At 35.1% G+C, this 21,882-nt stretch overlaps 1 protein-coding gene across 1 annotated transcript in view; it reads right to left on the bottom strand.

Moving 5' to 3' along the window:
* CFAP69 (cilia and flagella associated protein 69) overlaps nucleotides 1-21,882 on the bottom strand; it is a 59,257-nt gene that overhangs the window by 21,329 nt on the left and 16,046 nt on the right. Inside the window, 11 exon segments of the mRNA XM_033088515.1 lie at nucleotides 425-543; nucleotides 2,059-2,177; nucleotides 5,031-5,195; nucleotides 7,727-7,943; nucleotides 10,129-10,250; nucleotides 10,351-10,399; nucleotides 13,753-13,876; nucleotides 15,558-15,735; nucleotides 15,843-15,992; nucleotides 19,003-19,101; nucleotides 21,761-21,837. Of these exon segments, the coding sequence (XP_032944406.1) occupies nucleotides 425-543; nucleotides 2,059-2,177; nucleotides 5,031-5,195; nucleotides 7,727-7,943; nucleotides 10,129-10,250; nucleotides 10,351-10,399; nucleotides 13,753-13,876; nucleotides 15,558-15,735; nucleotides 15,843-15,992; nucleotides 19,003-19,101; nucleotides 21,761-21,837 (1,419 nt within the window).

The following is a 21,882-nucleotide window of genomic DNA, read 5'->3' on the forward strand; positions in this document are numbered from 1 at the left end:
CATCTGGCTGTTTCCAGGTTGTCTCTTGCTATTTAAGTTAGGAAATACCTAACCAATATTGGTTTTCAACTCCTTGAAGAAAAGATGAATAAGGAATTCAACAGTCTGCAAGTGTAAAAAGAATACTGTATGAGTAATAATAGATGCTAGTGTTTTCTCAGACCAGGTCAAAATGGAATGGATTCAAATCACAAAAACAAGATTTTAAGTTTAGATACAAGAATGATTTCTACATTTGAGTGATGGACAAGATTACCTTCCAAAGGACATTTGTAAGTATCATTTCTGGACTATTGAAAAGAAAAAGACATCGAGAGAGTTTTCTTCCTGGTGTGATTTTGAGGTAAGACAATTGGCATAAATAGCTTTAGAGGTAATCTCCTCATACTGTGATTCTATCTAAGTGGGGTACAGTAATACTCACCAAATGCTGTCCAATGTACTAAAAAGAAGTACATTATAGCCTAATCCACTCTGAAACTGCTTGGGGTCTGTTTTCATTACATGAAGAATTATATCCACTCCTTCAGTTCCAAAAATTTCCTAAGAGATTTATTTAAAATTATTTCTAGAAATAAATACTCCTTTCCTTTCCCATTTTATACTGTTCCCTAAAAATTTTTCTACCAGAAAAATACAACAGTAGTAGGTAAATACTCCTTTTAATACAATATTTCCCCCCAAACTTGTATTCATTTGTTCTCAGAAATTTAAGACAAACTATTGTAAAGCTAATTATTTTAAGAGAAAGGCTCAATCAATAGACCAGCTTAGTGTACCTTTATGTTTTCTTCTTCCCTTTCTCTCTCTTTTAGAAAAACAAACCATAAGATTTTCTTCTACAGTAGTTAATCATCATGTCAGATGAATACTAGATAAAAACAATTCATTTAAGAGGCTAAAATTCTATCATGGAAGATATTCTAATGCTCCCCAAGGAGAAATAAATATATAAATGGTAGTTAAAACTTTAATAATTTATATGAAGTTATTACCAGTTAATATTTGTCCGTTGCTAATTACCTTTCTCATTGCCTTGTTGTTCAGTTCTGGTTCCCAGTAAGCAAGACTGTATTTTTCCAGAAGAGCACAGGCAGAATGGTAGAATATAAAAGCTTGAGAAGTTGCATCAAAGCTTGGAGCTAAGTATGCATTATTGTTCCTGTTAACTCTCCCTAAATTCCCTCTATTGAAACTTTCATAATTTGTTAGTTTTACCTTTCCAATTCTGTCTCTTGCTATTTAATTATCAATTTCTGAGACTCAGAGTTTGCTATGGAGTTAAAAAAGATCAAAGGGAACTGGCTCTTTTTTTTTAACTTTCGTTTTAGGTATGAACCAAATGCAAACCCAAAACAGCCTTCATAATGGTACAGCTCACTTGGGAGAACTGTTTGCCCATTTCTCAAACACATACACCTACTTTATGAACCCATCAATTTCTAGGTATTTACCCAAGAGACATGAAAGCATTATGTCCACAAAGGGACTAGTACAACAATGTTCACTGATGCTTTATACATAATAGTCCCAAATGTTTATTAACATGGCAATGGAGAAGCAAATTTTGGTATATTCACATAATGAAATACTATTTACCAATAAAAAGGAGTAAACTACTGATATATGCAACAACATACACATATTTCAGAAATATGATGCTAGATGACAGAAACCAGATATGAAAGAGTAACTACTATGAATCCATTAATATAAAGTTAAATAGTCAAAACTAATTTAAGGGGATAAAAATCACAACAGTAGTTTCCTGGAGGCAAGTGGGGAAATGGTTAAAGGGGCATGAAAGCATTTTATAGAGAGTTAACAATATTCTATATTTTAATTGGGGTATTGGTTAAATGAGTGTATATATTCATCAAAACCTATTTAAGATCTATATACTTTGTGTAATTATACTCTAATTATAAAAGAATATTAAATTAAATATTCACAAGATTAAAGAACATCAACATTTATGGACAAGTACGAAGAAAATGTTCAAAGTGTTAGGTGATTGAAAGCTCTAAACAAAACTGATTCACAGGCATGCATACATACCTTCCTAGGAATATTATGTTCACAAAGACCAGATGAAATAAGTAATATATCAGATTGAATTTCCAAAACAATGGCCTCTTCCTTGTCATTAGACTTGCTTATTGTATTTTTAAAGATTCCTGGTATGAAAAAATTTAAAAAATGTAAAGTTATTAGAGACTATATTTTTATTTTGATCAATGACTGTTTTGAAATACCTTCTTAGAACATTTCAGCTAGAGAAACAATTTTAAAAGGGTCTATTTTCATTGCATAGTTGCCTAGAAGCTGCAGACAGATGGTGATAGATGGATTCTTTGAGCTCTCAATAAATCAGTAGCCCCATCTATACAGAAGTTCTAGCACAGAATTAACGTTGTGTGATTAAGAGGCCCTCACAACCTGGTACTTTGCTCAGTAAACAAAACCGTTTAAAAATATGCAGTTTCATGAGGCAGAAATGAGTGCCTTTGTAAATATATGACCACAATGCCTGATCATAGCTTGCCTCATCTCTTCTCCTCATGGCTAATTGGGTCAATTTTAATCCAAGGTGGAAGACCTCCATAGGTATGTTTTCCGTTCTTGTTACGTCTTTCTGCATCCTCTCCTTATGTCTATATGAAAGTGTCCTCAACAATTTTAGGTAGCAGTAGTCCCATGTTCTTTAAAATCTGTCCCTTGCTTCTAATCCAAATTTAAAACGACATGAAAACAGCCACTTACACTGATGGAATGATATTTACAATAAAATTTTGCCTCAGAAAGGAATTTTCCTTTAGGCTTTAAATGAGGAACAAAAGTCATTTTCCTCTGTTAAAGAGGTCACTGGCATTAGCAGAAGGTGTGGAGCTTTTTACCCAAATAGAAGGACCATGGAAATCAAAGGCTATCTCCACAGGTGGCTCTGAGGGATGATTATTGGTTCTGTGAGGATGAAATACAGGTGGGGGATCAGACCCAGGCAGGCCAGCTGAGCATGCTGGAGACCCAGTGCAGGGGCAGGCCACGGACGGAGGGACCTCCGTGCCTTTATTGGGAACACCTTATAGGAAACGCAGCTGGCTGCCCACGGGTCTGCTTCTCCTTTCTAGATGATCTCATTCTCCTTTCTACCTGGGTACAGGCACCTCACTTTCCCATGTTATGTTAACATTGAATCATTTTCTTTAAAATTCACTATGCTTTGATTAGCTCCCTCCCTTTACCCTCTCCTAGTTCAATTCTAAATCATCCGATATATTTTTTCCAGATTCCTCTTTCTGAAACAGCATTATACACATAACTTCCCTGACCAAAACTACGAGTGGTTCCCCATACCTAACGAGGATGTAGTTAAAACTATTATCTGCCCCTGAAAACTCTTTCTGGGTTGGCTCCTAACTAGACAGATAATTAACCTTATCTCAAATTATCTGTCTTCATGAAACTCTGACTCCACTTAAGCTAGCTCTGAACACATCATCATGTATATTTTAGCACCACGTCTCTGTTCAGGCTGTCCCTTTTTCCCCCGTCTTGAAAGTAGCCTTACACTCCAACTCAGGAAAGGTTCCTGTTCAGATTGCCTCGCCTTGAAAACGTCCCATATCTTTTCGTTTCTATGGTGTTTATTCTGTGACTCGTTAAGTGCCTTATGGAGCATGGTAACGCAAGCTAGCTTCTATGATATACGTCTTTTCTTTTGTTCTCATTACGGGCAAGGTCCCCAGTGTCCACTCTGTGCGTGTTTGTAATCCAAGTGCCTATACGAAGGGTGTATAAACATGTACATTTACAATGCAGTTATATTTGTAGAGCACAGTACTACTGCAGAACCCTCTGCAGATTCCATAAGGACTCACGTGATAAAGATCAGCTTCTTTCAATAAAGGGAGAAGGTCCTAAGAAAAGAACCCTTGCTATTTGTTTTCCCATTTCCCTGCCCCACTTGCCACCCAGGTAAGGTTAAGACTTCTTCTCGGACATATGGGAACTGTATTTCCTGACTCCATCCAGTAAGGCTAGGGGTCTTAGGAGTTCTGTACCACGGAATGTGCACAGAAGTGAGAAATCTACTTCAGGTTTGTCATCCTAAGCAAACAAGTGAATAGTGCAGCAGAAGTGAGAAAAATCTACTTTCAGGTTTGGTCATCCTAAGCAAACTCATCAAGGAAGTGAATATTTCTGCCTAGCCCCCTTTTGATATCCTTATTTTGCTTACTAGTGTTATTATTAGAGAGCACCACTCCAGTCCACTAATGAGAGAAAAGAGTAGGCACTTCAATTTAATAGGCAGAAGAGTTTCTGAGGAGGCATTTGTAATTAATTGACATCCAGCAAATTATGTCACTTACTCATGAGGCAAACACTGAATATGCATATGACTGAAATAGCTCTTACTTTTCAAAGTCAGAAAAGGTTAGGGCTGGAGGGCTATTTATTTTTTACTTAACAAAAGGTAAGAAGCTTTTGTGTAGGGTTTCTGAATTTTACACTGACCTCACATGTGATGTATTTTGGGGATAAAGCGACTTAGTATAGTTGATTCTAAGTTGAAAATCAAGGATATCCTGATATTTCATATTAGAAAAGAAGCTCCAGTGTACATTTCTGTATGTACCAGTGTATCGGTGTTCTGGTATATCAGATGCACTGATAAATGTAATATTATCCTATTTTAAAATGACTCCAAAAGGCGTGGCCAGAAAGTGGTGATCTTAGTATTAGAAGAATGAACCAAACAATAGCCCATTAAAAAAAAAAAAAAAAAAAAAAGATAAAAATAGCCCTAATGAAATAGTACCTGATTTGAGAAAACAAATGTTTAAGGGATGAGTGATCATGTTTCAGTAAAGAAACTGATTTCTAGCAACAATATAAAACAAAAATCAAGAAAACATTGAGGAGTGTCTCAGCTATAAAAACAAAATAAATTTGTAGAAAACATTTCAAACAAAACTTCTAACTTATAAATAGTCTACTTTCATCAGTACCAAACATGCTATGTTTACCTATCAGTTGCTGAATTGTTCTCCTTTCACAAAGGTCTGTGTTTACAGTCTCATCCTCAAGAGAGACCATGGCTCTCAGGAGCCTTAAGGTGTAACGCATATGGGCGAGCTTGTTGCCACGGCCGCCTGTACCATGAAAACTGTTACCGTGAATAAAGAAGGAATCTGTAAAGAAACAGTAATAATTTACTTTCATCAAGAAATTTAAAACATTTCAAATGATAAAACTGAATATATATCAGACATCTTATATCTATAAGTTTTTTTTTAGAGAAATATTATTCCTTCCCCTTCCTACTTTTATTTCCAGAATAGAAATACGTGCTTTTAAATAATCTTCAAATGTATCATATTGTACGTATCTTTTGTAACTTGCTTCTGTTACTCAACATTGTTTTCCAAATTATTCACATTGTCAAAAGTAGATCTAGATTGTTCATTTTAATCATTTTTGGCATCCGTCTTAGAAATAAATCACAGTTTTGCCATTCATTAGTACAAACTGCTACAACGAACATTCTGGTTTATGTCTTCTCATTCCCACTGAAAAGAGTTTTGCCATGTGAATCATATAGGTTATACCCATATTGAATTTTACTGAAATTGCCAAATTGTTTCCCAAAGTGGTTATATGGATATAATGTGTAAGACTAATAGAGTCTTCCCAATCTGTTAAATGTGAAATGGTAGTTCATTGTTATCTTAATTTGCATTTCTGATTACCAATGCGGTTGAAAATCTATTAAAGTCTTTTGGAAAACTGAGATTTTTCTCTGTTACTTGGCAGTCTCTCTGTTTACTTCTCTACAGAGTTATTTCCTTTTTGATATGTAGGAGTTATGAACCTTTATTCTAATCCTTTATCAGTCACAGGGGTAATAAATGTCTTCTCTCAATTTGTAGATTCATATTTTATTCAGATTTTGTCATAGAGACATTTCTAAGTTTTACAGTAGTTAAATGCATCAGTCTTCTCCTGTATAGTTTAAGCTCTTCTGATTTTTAAAAATCTTTTCTTACCCTGTTATCATAAAGATATTTTCCCATGTTTTCTTCTAATAATTTTACAATTTAACCTTTCATATTTAAGGCTTTAATTCATTTTGTAATTGATTTTTTTTTTTAACAAGGTGAAAGGATCTAATTTTATTTTTTCCCCTGGAGGGCCAACTGCCCCAGCACCATCCTTCCCTCATTGACTGGCAATATCATCTCTGATAAGGCCAGACTCCCATATATTCCATTTCATTGGTCTATTCCTGGCCTCGTACCACACAGTTTTAATTACTCTAGCTTCATGGTAGTAGGTCTTGAAAAATAGCAAGGCAAGTCCTCCTTTTTTCTTTATAAGGTTGTTTTAGAAGTAGCGCTATGTTTAAACCAAAAAAAAAAAATGTTCAAAATACTGTTCTGAGTATTGTGTATTGGTTAAAAATGTGGGTCCTGGAGCTAGACTGCCTGCATTAAATCCTGGCTCTGCCACTTATTGTATGGCTGGGAACAAGTTTTTTAATTTCTCTTATTGATTTCTACCCAGCTGATAATCAGGGATAACAATAGTACCTATAACTCCTAGATCTGTTGTGTGGACTAAATGAATTAGTACTTGTAAAGTGGTTAAGACCTACCACATAGTAGGTACTCAATAACTGTTAGCTATCAGTCTTCCTCTTATTAGGTAACCTTTTGTATTTTGCTTACAGTCTTCGATAAACATAAATAGTACAATAATGATACGATCTTCTGTAAACATGTATGATATAAAGGATAGAAAAATTGTTTTATTTAGTGTGTAGTAATTTAACAAGACTAAATTTAGTAACTCAGCATATTAGAAATTAGAGAATAAAAAAAATAAGCTATCATTTTTTTCCTCTCCCATGGATACATGAGTGATATTCCTGATCGAATGAAAATGCACAATATAAAATTATTTCTAGAGCAAAATACTCTCAGAAAAGAATGCAGTATCTTCTTTATATTTTTTTAAAAAAGACCTAGTTCTTATTTCTTTTCTAAGAATTATGAGAATTGAAATAAAATATTCAACAAATTGGGACGCTGCTAATTTGGTAGACTACATGTGGCATCATTACCTTTGACGTGAGATCTGGATTTTAAGCTCCATGAAGGTAGATTTTTATTTATTTTGAACATAAATGTATCTTTAGCTGCTAAAACAGTATCTGGTACCTATGGTGCATTCAACAAATATTTGTTGAATAAATAATTAAAATATTGCCAGGACTTAGTATAATTGTTGGATAGGCCTAATTATACAAAACTTTACGGCAGATTGTATGTATCATTTTTTTTTTTTTTTTACTGAGAGGTGTGCATTAGCTATAGTTATGACATTTACTGTTTGATTTTAAATGAAATCTCAGATCTTTTTTTTCTTAAAACATGTAAATAACATCAAAATCACAGAAAGACAGATTTATGTTTTTCTCTTTCCTTTAATTTTTTAAATCTTTTTCTATGCATATATTGAAAATTCAATTAAAATATGTAGTTTGAATTTTTTATTAAATTATTGGGATGACATTGGTTAATAAAATTATACAGATTTCAAGTGTATAATTCTACAATACATCATCTATATATATTGCATTGTATGTTTACCACCCAAAGTCAAATCTCCTTCCCCATATATTAGATTAGAATTTTGACAGGAATCTTGAAAGACCACTCACCTTCGCTCTCACACCATTTTAGAAATGCCAGGATTCGAGCATTTCCCTGGCACAACATATACTCTTCTATTAATAAAGGAGCCACTGATGACAAAGTGGCAATTGCATGCAGTTGTAATTCTTCATACTGTGCTGCAGACCATTCAATTATTTTGTGTTTCTCAGGCTTTTTAACATAGGTAAACAAAGCCAAAACAACTTTGCCATCAATTAGTAGCTATGAGAAAGGGCAGGCAGTATTTTGTTAAAAATCTAAGAAAATAAGATAAAACATTTCCAATTTGATATTTTATTGATCATTTCAAAATATTTCCTTCATAAAGATCCCAACCTATGTTGAACACCCAAAAAAGATAAAAACAACTTAATAATAACAACAGTTGGCTATGATCCCCTCTTTCTGTGATATGTATTCTGTAGCTGACAATAAATAATATAAAGTAAGCATTAATAATATAAAGTAAGCATTAATCTATGCTGCTTATATATGTAGTTTAATTCCTCCTTATCATAAAACCACAGGAATAGAAAATTTGGGGCAAATAAACTGCTGGTATTTCTCTCTTCTCTCTTTTTTTTTTTAAAGGAAACATTTCACAGACTCAAATGTGTAAAAATCAATTTCGTCTGAAGTAATGACTATGGCTAATTTTTAAGCACACACAACAGAACTTATACAAATATTCTGTCCAATGAATGCCAGTCAGATCACAAGTCATATTTAATTACATGCCTAGAATTTTAAAATTAAATTCATGATTTCAATAAAAATAAAACAAAGAATGCATAGCTATTATGTGATAATCAGTTATTAATATTGTAGCCAATGCTGATTGATGCATACTTGTGGTTCACAAGATAGTAACACCCCATGTGCTAAATTCTATTCAATTTTCTTTTCATTTGGCATTATTCTATAAAGACTTATTCACAATGATATCTATGAATTTTTTCTCGGGTTTCTACTAGTCCACATGAAAAGAACACAAGATTTAAGATTGAGAAAACAAGAATGACAAGTAGTTCTAGCATTATGGTAAATAGAAAGTGGATAACATTTTTGAAAAACTCTGTAAACTGCAAATAACAGTACACATGTTCATTATCACTACTATGACCGGGCCACTAATACATTTAACACAAAAAAATTAGTTGATTCCACTGCTTGCAGTGGAAGCTTTAAGAAGCTTACCATAGTGTTTGTGCCATTTAATTCTGTTTCAATTTAAACTGGTAAACTATAGTGTAAAGGTTATTTATTATCTTTATATGTATCATGTTAATAGTTATATAATATTCTACTATAACAAGAAACCGTATTTTATTGAATGGTTCTTTTGGCATTCCAGAAAATACATTGAGATTGTATAGAGTATTTATTTTTGATATAAATAATAGTTATGACTGTAAAGACAATTTTTCTTTTTTTGAGCAATTTTTCTTTTTCTTTTTTTTAATTATATATTCCTCAAAGTGGCATTACCAAGAAAATTCTGAGCTCTTTTAATTCTCATAATAATTCCATGAAGTAGGTATTATACTCATTTTGAAGTTGAGATACCTGGGATTTAGAGAAACTAAACAGCCTACCCTAACTAAAACCTTAACCACTATCTTATGTCACCTTTATGTTATCATTAATAATATTGATAAAATGAATTCCCAGTTCTTTTTCATGGTAACCCCTTGGAGCTTGAAAGTGTTTTAGGACTAAAATGAAATTTCACTGAATGCAGCAAATAACTAAACTAATGAAACTGTTAGTAGGACATTTTTTCTATCACTTTATAGTTTACAAAGCCTGCATCTAAATCTCACAATAGCCCTGTGAGCAGGGCAGAAGTATTAGAACCCTCCTTTTACATTAGGAAGAACTGCGCCTCAGAAAGTTTAGGTAATTTTGCCAAGGCCACAGAGCTAGTAGGTAATAAGACAGAAGTGAAATATTGGTCTACTGTCCTTCAAATTACATCATGCTGTTATATAGGATACAAATTATTAAGATAAATAGAGAAAAAGGAGGTTCATAAGGATTTGAGATTGGCGGCACAGAGGTCAGCATTCATTCCTCCAGCAGAATCAACACTTACTTGATTCTATGGTCAGAGATAGACTATTTGGCTGGATGGGCCTATATGGATCTTCTTTCATTTTATATTCTCTTACTGAGAAGATTTAAATATGTAAATACATCTCAAGGGTTCTCCTGCTTTTCTTTGGTTTATGGTTTAAATTTAGGTAAGTTCACTATTTACAGATAAGCAAAGGAAATTTTGAAAACAGTAAAATTCTGGCCAACGAGAGTTTGTTCCTTTCTATGGTAAATGATTTACAGTCATGACTTTTAAAAAGTTATACTACAAAATGAATTGATTTTAATTTTTGTTTTGATTACCCTTTACCTGTACAGTAGGTAAATCTTTACATAAGATCACAATTATATTGAACAGCAACTTCTTCAACTCAAAATCTTCATAGGAATTAGAAAGCTTAAGACCTTTTACCAAAGGATTTTGACTTTTAACTGTAAGGGGACAAGAAAAAAAAAAAGAGTAAAATAAAAGCTAATATGATGTATTAAGACTCATCGAGACAATTATAGGTTGAAAATTTTATGATTTTACCTTCATTAAAGGTTGCAAGTAGTATCAAATCCCTGGTAAAGCCACATTCCTAATATACATACACAAAACAAACAGAAGGATAAATTAATTAATGGAAATTAAGTTGCAGATGCCCATGTTTACCTAATATATGACTATCAGATTTCCCTTGTCATTCATTTGATTAACAAAGCACTAAAATAGGAAGGGATGAAAGCAAGAAAATAAAAGCATATAGCCAGATAAATTTGTAATTTATTAAATATTAAACTTATTTGTGTAGGTTCTAAGAAATATTTTACATTATTCAAGAATAAGATGCTGTTTAAAATTTGGTTAAAAATGCAAAATGTATTGAGTACAAGTTACGTATGTAATTCATTATTTATACCTTCAAACAACAAATAAGGGAAGAAAACAGTTATTTTCAACAGTTTTTCTTCTTAAACAACCACGCTCCCCACCCCAACCCCAACCACTCTCAGGATGTCAACGGTTTGGTCAAGCAATGATGAAACAATTCCTACTTAATATGAAAAGCCCTGAAGAATGACCAGAAGTGCAAATATTTCAGCATGACAGAACTCATTCCTGACAGAGATGTCCTAATTGGACTTTGTACATTAGGGAGAGCTGATAGGGGCAAACTCTGGGCTTTTGAGCTTGCAGCTTTACATACCTTCTACTTTAGGATCAATACGGTTTTTTTTTGTTGTTTTTTTTTTTTTAAGTGAGGATGTTATTTCTTTGACACATTCATGGTATTCACTTGAATGTTTGCAAGGATTCCAATGAGAACTTACTGACCTACCAGGGCTTCCAGAGAAACATACAGGTCCACCTACACATTGCAGCCTTGACAAGGAAGCTATTAGGATTGTTTCCCCATTTGCACAGGATGAGGAATGACAATTAAGTTCGCAAACTCATCCTAGAAAAAGCACTACATACCATGTTTCCCTGAAAATAAGACTGGGTCTTATATTAATTTTTGCTCCAAAAGACGCATTAGGGCTTATGTTCAGGAGTTATCATCCTGAAAAATCATGCTAGGGCTTATTTTTTGGTTAGGTCTTATTTTCGGGAAAACATGGTACCTCTCTGCTGAATGTCGCTACGGTCACTTCAAAGTACTCCCCTTGGGAAGGTATGCACCGATGCCAGCACCTAGGCCACCCTTCAAAGCAATTTTGGAACTCTTTCTGGAATGGCTATCAGAGCTGTCATCGTATTACCCTTGATGTCCTGAATGTCATTAAAATGTCTGCCTTTCAATATTTCCTTTATCTTTGGTTAGAGAAAGAAGTCATCGGGGCCCAGATTAAGTGAGTAGGGAGGGTGTTCCAACACTGTGATTTGTTTACTGGCTAAAAACTCCCTCACAGACAGTGCCATGTGAGCTGGTACATTGTCGTGATGCAAGAGCCATGAATTGTTGGTGAAAAGTTCAGGTCGTTTTTGTCTAACTTTTTCAATTCCAAATAGTGAACTTCGTTAACTGTTTGTACAGTTGGTACAAATTCATAATGAATAATCCCTCTGATATCAAAAAAGGTTAGCAACATCATTGCAACAAGTTCGCAAACTTAATTGTCAAAACTCGTATGCATCCTGTGAGTGTTTTCTTATGTTGGGATCACTCGACGTCCATTAACATCGGGTTGTGGCCTTCACTGCCAAATTTCCTTTAGTGCAACTTAGAAAGTATGTGGCTGACATGTGAATATTATTGCCAAAGATCCCTACTTTGGGAGGTCAATCATTCAATGATTTTTACATTATAAAATATGGGGTAGCTAAGCTTCTGATATGGCTCAGTGCTCCTATTATTATAGAAATCTTCCTGCAGGTAGCAATGACAAATTCTGAACAAAATATAAAAACACCTGTCTGCGACCAAAACCAAGCAGGTACTGGAGGGGAGTCAGGCCTTTGATGAGGGAAATGGCACCGCCTGAGTTTCCCTTTTTCTTAAAATGGCTTTTAGAGTGAGGCCAGGCTCTCGCCTGCACCTCATGGAGTTGCTAAATCTCAGGGTAAACCTGTAATCTTAGTGGCTTGAGGAACCAGAGGACAGAGGCAATCATGGGGCAACCACCGCTACTGGAAAGTGAAGGGAGAAATCCCATAAAGGAGGGTGGCCAGAGGAGGGGAACCTCAATTTCTGTGAATAAACTTCCCAAGTCTCTGGCTGATGCCTGAACCACAGTAGGGCAGCGAATACTCAAGCATCCCACGTAAGTAAGGCTAAAGGAATCGAACCGAGGTCTGAGCTGCCATCCACCGTAGGGATGAGGCTAGCCAATCTACATGCCTATTAATATGAAAAAATTGAATACTTTTCAGAGGAATATACCAGAATTCACCGTCAAGATGCTCATAAGGAATGGAAAGACAGGGACTCGCAGCAGAGAAATAGAAACTATAAAAAGGAACCAAAAGGAAATTTTAAAACTAAAAAATATAACATCTGAAATAAAAATGTATTAGATGGGATTAATAGCAAATGAAAATGACAGGAGAAAAGTCAGTGAATTTAAAATATATAGACCAACAAAAATTATCCAATCTGAAGAACTGAGAGAAAAAAGATTAAAAAAAGTGAATAGAGCCTCACAAACTTGTGAGACAATATCAAAAAGTTGAACATACATGTAATCAGAGTTCCAAAAGGAGAGAATTGGGCTGAAAAAATATACTTGAAGAATGTGACTAAAAATTCTCCAAATTTAGTAAAAGAGCTAAATTTACATATTCAGGAAGTTCTAGGAACTTCAAGCAGGATAAATACAAAGAAAATCACATCTTGGAACAGCATAGTAAAACTGCTAAAAACCAAAGACAAAGTGAAAAATCTTTGAAAACTGTCAGAAAACAAAATGATACATTTTACACAGGAGAAGAACAATTTGAAACAACAAATCCTTCTTATCAGAAACAATGGAGGCCAGAGGACAGTGGAGCAATATCTTTAAAGTGCTACAAGAATTGCAACCTAGAATTCTATATTCTGTGAACACAGGTTTCTAAGAATTAAAATGAATTAAAGATCTTTTCAGATAAAAGAAACGAGGAGAATCTGTTGCCAGCAGCCAGCCGATCTGCATCACAAGAAATGGTAAAGGAAGTACGTCAGGTGAAAGAGAAATGATCATCAGATAGAAACTCAGATCATCAGGAAGGAAAGAAATGCATCATAAATGGTAAATATGTGGGTAAATTATAAAATATGAGGAGGGCCTCAAGTTTCCAAAGGTGATGGAAAGAAAAGAATTGGCAGAGTGAGGACACTGGTTGAGCATCATGACATTACAATATAACTGAACGTTACAACAAAGTACATTTTACAACACAGTCTAGTTCTCCCTCCCCCCACTCTTACCCCTCCCCCAATTAAAATTAATACCATTTACTCATACTTACAATCATTGGTGCTTCAGGATTTTGAGCTATAATTGTAGTGATCACTAATATATCATTTCTAAGCTGACGATCGTAATGACTAAAGCCTCTCATAAACAGATTTTTAAATACTTCCTTCAAAGCCCTAGAAAGGAAAACCATATTTTTAGAACCACATTTTTTAATAGGACGACTACTTAGGTATCTGTCAACAAAATTTTCCGTTTTATATTATACTATTCATTTCAAAGTATTTCTCATCTTTCCTGTATTTCCCAATCTGCCTCTAACTCACTGTAGTGAGACTATCCAGGTAGTAAGAAGCCATCGACCCAATCCATGCATGATGGTCAAAATGATCTAAAATGAAGACTCGATCACACCCTTTTCCTTTCTAAAACTACTTAAAGGCTTTTTGTTGTTCTTTCTTAGGATAAAGTCCTACTGTCTTACCAAGGCTTCTCAGGCCTTCCATGGTCCTTACAGTTTCTACTAACATTGTTAGCTTCATTTCTCACTATTCTACCCTATACTCTCTGCTCTCACCACAGTGAAATTCTTTCAGGTTTTTGATTTTGCTGAATTCTGTTTTCACTTCTGTTCCCCCATCTAGGATGCCGTCCACATGCAAAACTCTTCTGTGTTGCCAGTTCCTACTTATCATTCCTACTTCCTGATTAGGGTTCATCAGGAAGCATTTATTAACTCTCCAAGTCGGGGTCAGGTTCCCTGTACAATGCCCCTGTACTTCCTAGGACCCACTTCTTGTTCTTGTGATAACAGCACCCTTATTTTTATGCAGGCTTCACTCTTTCCCCACTTTTGGTCTTGTGAACTGCCTTCACTTCCTTTTCGCCAGAGCTGTCCTTCTCTCGGTCACAAGTAATTCACTCTGGAGTGGGCATATGGCCAACACCAGAATGCCCAGGGCCAATGGGGACTCGATTTGAAGAATTTTCTTTGCACTTTCAGAAGAGCAAGTTTTCTCTGCTTGATTTGGGGTAGTGAGGTTGTGAACTCAGACTTCCTAGGTCTCACCATGTGGACCTTGTGAAGAAAACCAACACAGTGGAAGACAGTAAGGAAGAATGAAAAGGGCCCAGTCCTGATATTTGCTGAGCCTTGAATACATGAAACCAGTTTTATTCTTAACTTGGCAGTTACATTAGCCCATAAATTTCCTCTATGGCTTAAATCAGTTGCGTTAGGTGTTCAGTCACTTGCAAGCAAAAACATACTGATTCACCTTCTTCTGGAAAACATGTAACACCTTGTGATAGTCTCTTTTGTGACCTTTAGTACGCTCCCTTTTTGTTGCCTACTTACTTGTCCATCTCTCCTACCATAATGCAAATTTCACGAGAGCAAAGATCATGTCTGTATTGTTTTCAATTGTCTTTCTATGGTCGAGTACTGAACTTGAGCAGATAAGAATTCCTTGATGAGTAAATGAAAAAGTAACTAAAGCCTGACTCATTATATCTAATGCTTTTTGCAGTACCTAGAAGACAATAAGTATTCAAAAAATTGATTTACTGAAGGAACAAAGGAAATAGTTCTTTGAAATGTCTAATTTTACTTTACACATATTCAAAAACATACTTTAGTCTTGTTAACAAGCTACTTTAAAAGCCTTCCACCTATGAAAAAATGGCTTGTTGTTTTGCAGATGCATTTACACCATGGCACCAAAAAGATGTCCTGAAACTGAGCCATTACATGAATCAAAAGCCTAACTGCACACGAATTCAAACAAACATGTTAGTTATGTCACTGACGATCGCTTCAAGATTAAAAAATATTCCTATCTAACCACATATACTTACAGCAAACATTCCAAACTACTAAGCTGTTGTATGATTTCTTGTTTGGAAGATTTTTCCAATAGGTTCCAAAGTATTTCTGATGAACGAAACAGAAGCTGTCCAGAGGGATCTGGATCAGTGAGGTGAGCACAGAGGCCACTGGCTGCTTGTGCATTCATCATTAAAGTACAGTTCACTTCTGCAAATAAATGGAAAAATTATTTGTTATGTCGCACAGTCTTGACATCATTAGATAGAAACAAAAGTAGCTGAGAATAAAGTATTCAAAGTTAAGAATATACTAACCAGAAGTGGAGAGATGTTGTAGAGCTTTAAGTACCCAAAGTTTCTCAACAAGTTGATTTTCAAGCCAGGCCAGTGACTGGACCATACTTGTTGCCAATCCTCCGACTTCAGCCATTTGAATCTTATAGGATGAGCTGGCCGGCTGGTAACCTAACAACAATTAGTTGATACATATGTATAGTTATCTCACACAGTAAGTCATCTACATTACAACAAAGGAATGAGTAATTTATTATTAAACAACAGCAACAAAACTTTTTACCAGTGTATGACATTATAAAATGGTTTAGCACAGGGATCTTTTTCTATAAGAGGCCAGGTAGTATTTTAGGTCTGGCAGGTGATAAGGTTTCCATTTCATATACTCAACTCTGTGACCATAGCATGAAAGCAGGTGTAAACAATATAAAAATAAATGGGCATGGCTGTGTTCCTATACAACTTTATTGACAGCGGGCTGATTTTGGCCAGGGGTGAATAGTTTGCTGATCCCTGGTGTAGCATTTGAAATAGGTCCACAAATTTGGGGGCACATCTTAAATTCTAAAAAGGAACAATATTTCTTATTTGTCAGTAGCTATGCCTTTCCATAAAGGAAAACGGCACGATTACAAATACTGAATGTTTTCACTATTCAAGTCTACACGTTACTTCAGTGCTTCCAAGGGAATGTGATGTTGGCAATGAAGTTAAGAGGTAAAAATGTAGTGCTGTTCTGACAAATGCTAGTGAATATCATGGCATTTTAGGGACGTTTGATTCTTGGTGACATGTCTTATAAGAATTTCCTTCTGTCTTAGCTTTTATGGGAAACACTACCTCTCCTTTTGATACAGTTGAAAGGCACCTATCCAACGACATTTAACAAGAGAGATTAAATGAACATCAGAGGGTACTTGCTCACCTAAGATGCAGCCATTTTCTTTCGATGATCTCACCTATTATATGACTCCCTGACTTCTTGACTTTTGAGACTAACTAGATTATTTAACATTGTCATAGTCAGTTTGTCTAATCTTTCTGAATCTGAGCTCTGGCCCTGGACCAGGCCGTAGCCCTTCCTGTGATGGGTTCTCTGTAGTATGCTCCAGCTACTCACTTTAGGCATTTAAAAAGTATAAAGAGGAAAACAAAAATTGCCTGTAATTTCACCATCCGGATATAACAATATAACATTTTGGTGTATTTCTTGCTGATATTTTAATGTATGCATAGAACTTTAACAAGATACTACATACATGCAGAGTTTTACACTCTACTGGAGCCACTAAACATTTTATTGTAAGCTTTTTTTCCATTCTGTAAAACATTTTCCCAAAACATGATTTTTGTTTGCGTAATAGTCTATCATAGGGATGGCCCAAAATGCCTACTTAAATTTACTGTATCTTTTCCCGTCGAGTTTACATTTCTGTGGAAGGATAGAGTAATATTAAGGCTTATGGACTGGATTCCTATCTCCAGGGCTATGTCTCTTACAATTGCTCTACTGAGGACTTTTCAGCTGAGGTCCCAGATGTCCAGCCACGCCCATCACTTGAAATCAACTGTGTGATAGTTAGTGAGAGACTGATACAATTAAGGTCAAGCTCACTGCTCTGCCCCTTCACTCCTCTGTCATATCTCATACTCTCTTTCTGTCTTAAAGAAGGGTGCCTGTATCTTACCAAGGTTAACCCTAAGCTTGCACTCTTAATTCCATCTTCTCATGCATTCTTTGGGAATTTCACCTTCCCATTTCCCACTTACTCGCTTCTTGTTCCTCTACTTACACACATCATTTTTTTCCTATCCTAAAAACAAATTAAAAACAACAAAACCTAAATATCTTTCTTTGATCTTGCTACCAGTTGAACTGTACTCCATCTTTCTTCTTTTTCTTCACCACCTGATCTTAAAATACAAGTCTGCGTTTACCGCCCCTATTCCCTCGTTCCCACTGTCTCCACTCCCACAATCCTCTCATTCTTCAATCCTGCATCTGCCCTCAACATTTTATGGCAATAATCTGCCAAAGGTTAACCACAATTTCCAGATACCACATTAACTTGGCCTTTTCATTCTGCAACTACAGAGGCCTCTGCATGCAGTATTTGCTGTTGAGACCACGCCTTCCTTCATCAAACATTTCATTCATGGCACACAAGACATAGCAATCTTTAGGTTTTCTTTCTCCTCTTAGACTCTCCCTTCACTGCCAATTTCTTTGGATCATTTTTCCCCAAACCTCAATATGGGCACCTTCCATGTCCCTCTTGGTCCCTTGCTTTTCTGGTAAACTCAACCATTCTGATGGCCTCAGTTTTCATCTGTTTGGAGGAATTCCAAACCTGCATCACCAGCTTCTGCTTTTAGTATCTAATGTCTCCTATCTACCAACACTTCCACCTGTATAACTCATCGATAGTTTAAGTTTGACATTTAATAGTCTCACTTATTTTCTTCACTTCAGATGTCTTCCTATTTTTCCCTTATGCATATGTAACCTTTCTTTTCTACCACAGAGTCTTATTACTATCTATGTTAAGGAACATATAACTTAAAAATATTATTTATATTGTCTCTCTCTTCTTAGATTATAGATTATAGAAACTATGACGGTAGGAAGTATGTCCTAAATGACTTTATACCCTTCACAGTACAAGCGCCCTCTGCCTTGAATGTCATCCATTTCAGTGTGATTCATTTTTATCATCATATATTCAGATGCCTTAGCTGTAACATGCAGAACTGATTTCCCAAACATGATAGAGAATGTTGTTATTATTAGGAATGTAACACTTAATTGGGTGGGACAGATATTATAAATAATTATAAAATGTTAGAAAATAATGAATAATATTATCAACACTATGAAATACATTAAACTAATGATAATAATTATAATTAAACTAACTTGGGTATGACTTTAAAATTAAATCATAAATATTTAGCATGAGAATAAAAAGTCATACAAATCTAAAATTAAAATATGTAAAATTTTTTGTCTAAAAATGACCAAAGAGCTTGAATCTACAAAAAAAAAATAATCAAAAAACCTGCTTTTGTTACGTTGCATTTATGATCCCACTCTGTCTTACCAAGTTCAAAGACAAATAAGACAGAATAGTCTGTTTTATAAAGACTTAAGTATTTACTGAAAGACCATTAAAATCTTCACCTGTAATATGCTTCTTTGGTGGTTCTGCATGATAAAAGTCAACAATACACTTACAAATTTGTATCCTCAGTTCAGAACTTGGTACTTTCATTAAGTCACCTGCCAGAAAGACAAAGGAATACTATTTAATAACACTGTCAGAGATTTATTTGCAAATTTAAGCATAAAGTGTTAGAAAAGAATAGTGATTAAAAGCATAAATGCTAGAACCAGACTGTCTAATATTGAATCCTGGCTCTGTCACTTACTATCTGCATAAACTTGTGTCTTAGTTACCTTGTCTATAAAGCAAGTATAACAAGTGACTGCATTTAAGATTGTTGTGAGGATTAAATGAGTTACTATGATAAAAGGACAGAGAACAGTGTCTGGCAAATAGTAAGTTATTATTACTATTTTGGCAAGATGTGGGTGAGTAGCATTTTCCTCCCTAACCAGAGAATGTAATTTGTTGCCTGTAATAAAGCATCCTTTGCTTGGAGAAGGTCCAAGTGAGCTCTGTTCTTCAATTTGCTGATGAACTGGAAAACAGTGCATTTCTTGGCAGTTTTTGTCCTACAGGTAATATTTTTATGTTCAAGTTCTCTGGGTGGGGATGGAGGATAGAGAAGGTTCCTTTTCAGTCATTTCTCAACGACTTCTGAACTGGCTTCAGGCGATATTTCCAACTGGATTGCTTTTGCTCTGGTGAAGTCCTACAAGTACGATCCTCAAAGGAATCTGAAAATGATCCGTGAAATTCTAGAACTAATCCATTCCCTCTGGGTGACTGAGGATAAGTGGAGTCAGTAGTGTTACCTTTAGGATTGACTCATATCTGGTTGGATTCTCAGAGGGAAAAGGGAGGAATCAGGTGTTCCCTGAAGACTTGAGGGCTTACACAATATTCATCTCTAGGGGTGATCAGTGAACGCGGACGCAGGTGGACAGAGGAGGGAGCACATAGGAAAGCCTCATCCTTATTTGAGAAGAATCTATCTGCAAAAGACACCACTACAAAAAAGGGCAGGTTCAAGGTTATTTTGTCAATTTTAATTTTTGGGGGCATTGCTCTGAAGTTGAAAAATCATGTTTTGAAAAAAATTTAGGCAACAGTAACAACTAAACTTTTCCAACAAAACTAACCAAACATTCAGTTTATAGGAAATCCTAAGGTTTCTCATCTGCTTCTCCAGCCTTTTAGTTCTCAGTCTCCTGTTTTATAATCTCAGGGCAGAGTGCCAACTTCTTCACTCACACATTTCTGGAATCCTGCTCTGGAGTCAGACATATCTATCATTTAGAAAAATAAGTAATATAATTTATTAGTACCTAGTAGAAATTGGAAGTTATTAATAAAGAATAAATAGTCTTTGTACTACCTATAGTTATTTTAGTTTAAACTCATGTTTCCAGCAATGAAAAAATTAGGGACAGAGCAGCAGTATTTGCAGTCAGTAATCAGTGAAGGGAGTTCATTTTAAACTGCGTGTTCACACCGGCCTCAAGTGAGACAGTAGCATGTTCTGTAGGCAGGCAGTCATTTAGCAAAGAGCAGACTGACACAGAAAGAAGCAGGCTGTGTATTTATCATACAAATGTCTGCCAACACTCTCGGAGGCAACATTTTAAAATAACAGGAGCAACAGAGGAATTTTTAAAATGTTACCAACCAAACCTACGCTTTTAATCTGTCAATACTACCATGTCCTCTTTTGGCTTGGCTTCCCCTTGTAAATTTCCACTGATGACAGAGATTCACAGAATTCAGTGTCCCATTCGTTTTTGAAATATTTTGAAAATACTTTATTTTAGCCTGCCTGCTTCTTAAGGTCACCTTGCCTAACTCCCCATATTTATTCTAATTTCCTCAACACCTTTACCTTCTCTAGGCCACAAATTTTCCCCAAAGAATCTACAGTTGAGGACTACTGAGAAACTAATTTATATATAAAAGGGTTAGTGTCTATGTTAAAAACGAAGAGTGTTTTTTATTTATTCCAGGTGAGTCTCTAACATCTTTCAGTATGGTATATAATGCTGGGAACATAAGTATTCCGTAAATACTTGTTTTTTATTTGTCAGGCCAATTGTGTATCTTTTATTTCTCTTATATGAACAAAAAACCAAATTAATAAGTAGAAATTTAATGTAGGATTTGTTTTGGGAACATGCTGTCGTGTCTCAAGGGCAGATTCAAGGCACTAGTGTCTGATCTCATTCCCTAGAAAATTATTATTTTCTTTCTCTAGAAAATTAAGCAATAACTGAAACACGAACACCTGCTGTTTTATGTTTCCTCATATTTTTGAATACAAAACATAGGCACCTTCATCTTTCTGTGTATTATACTAAAGTTCTTAATGCTCTGCCATTTTATGATTTTATTTAAAATTTTAGATGTATTTATTGAACACTTCGGCTCTCAATGATTCTGGCAATTATTAGAGTTCAAAGTTGAAAACATTTTGTGATTACTGAAAGGGACCAATACGTCTAAATAACACATACTGAATAACATCAAGACAAAGAAGCATACAAAAGTATCTGCCAGTCCTTATACTTAAGAAACACAGAATCTTGTTGGTATCACAAAACACCCGAGTGGAAAACAATACAAAAATTATCACCAAGCACACTATGATTAATTTCCAGCCAGAAAACAAGAAAAGAGCCTAGATTTGGAGGAGAACTCCTAGTGAAACTTAGTGAAAGAGATATTTCTTTCTTGTCGGTAGCGCCTGTTACACCCCTCTATGTTAAGGAAATCGTAACTTACCCAGAAGTGCGATTGAGTTAGCAGTATCTTCAGCATATGTTATTTCATCCGATACCTTTTTTTTCAAAAACGGCAAGCTTCAATAAGAATGAAGAATGTACAAGTTATGTTTAATGAAGTCC

This window comes from Rhinolophus ferrumequinum, chromosome 20, assembly GCF_004115265.2.
Source record: "Rhinolophus ferrumequinum isolate MPI-CBG mRhiFer1 chromosome 20, mRhiFer1_v1.p, whole genome shotgun sequence".
Classification (NCBI taxonomy): Eukaryota; Metazoa; Chordata; class Mammalia; order Chiroptera; family Rhinolophidae; genus Rhinolophus; species Rhinolophus ferrumequinum.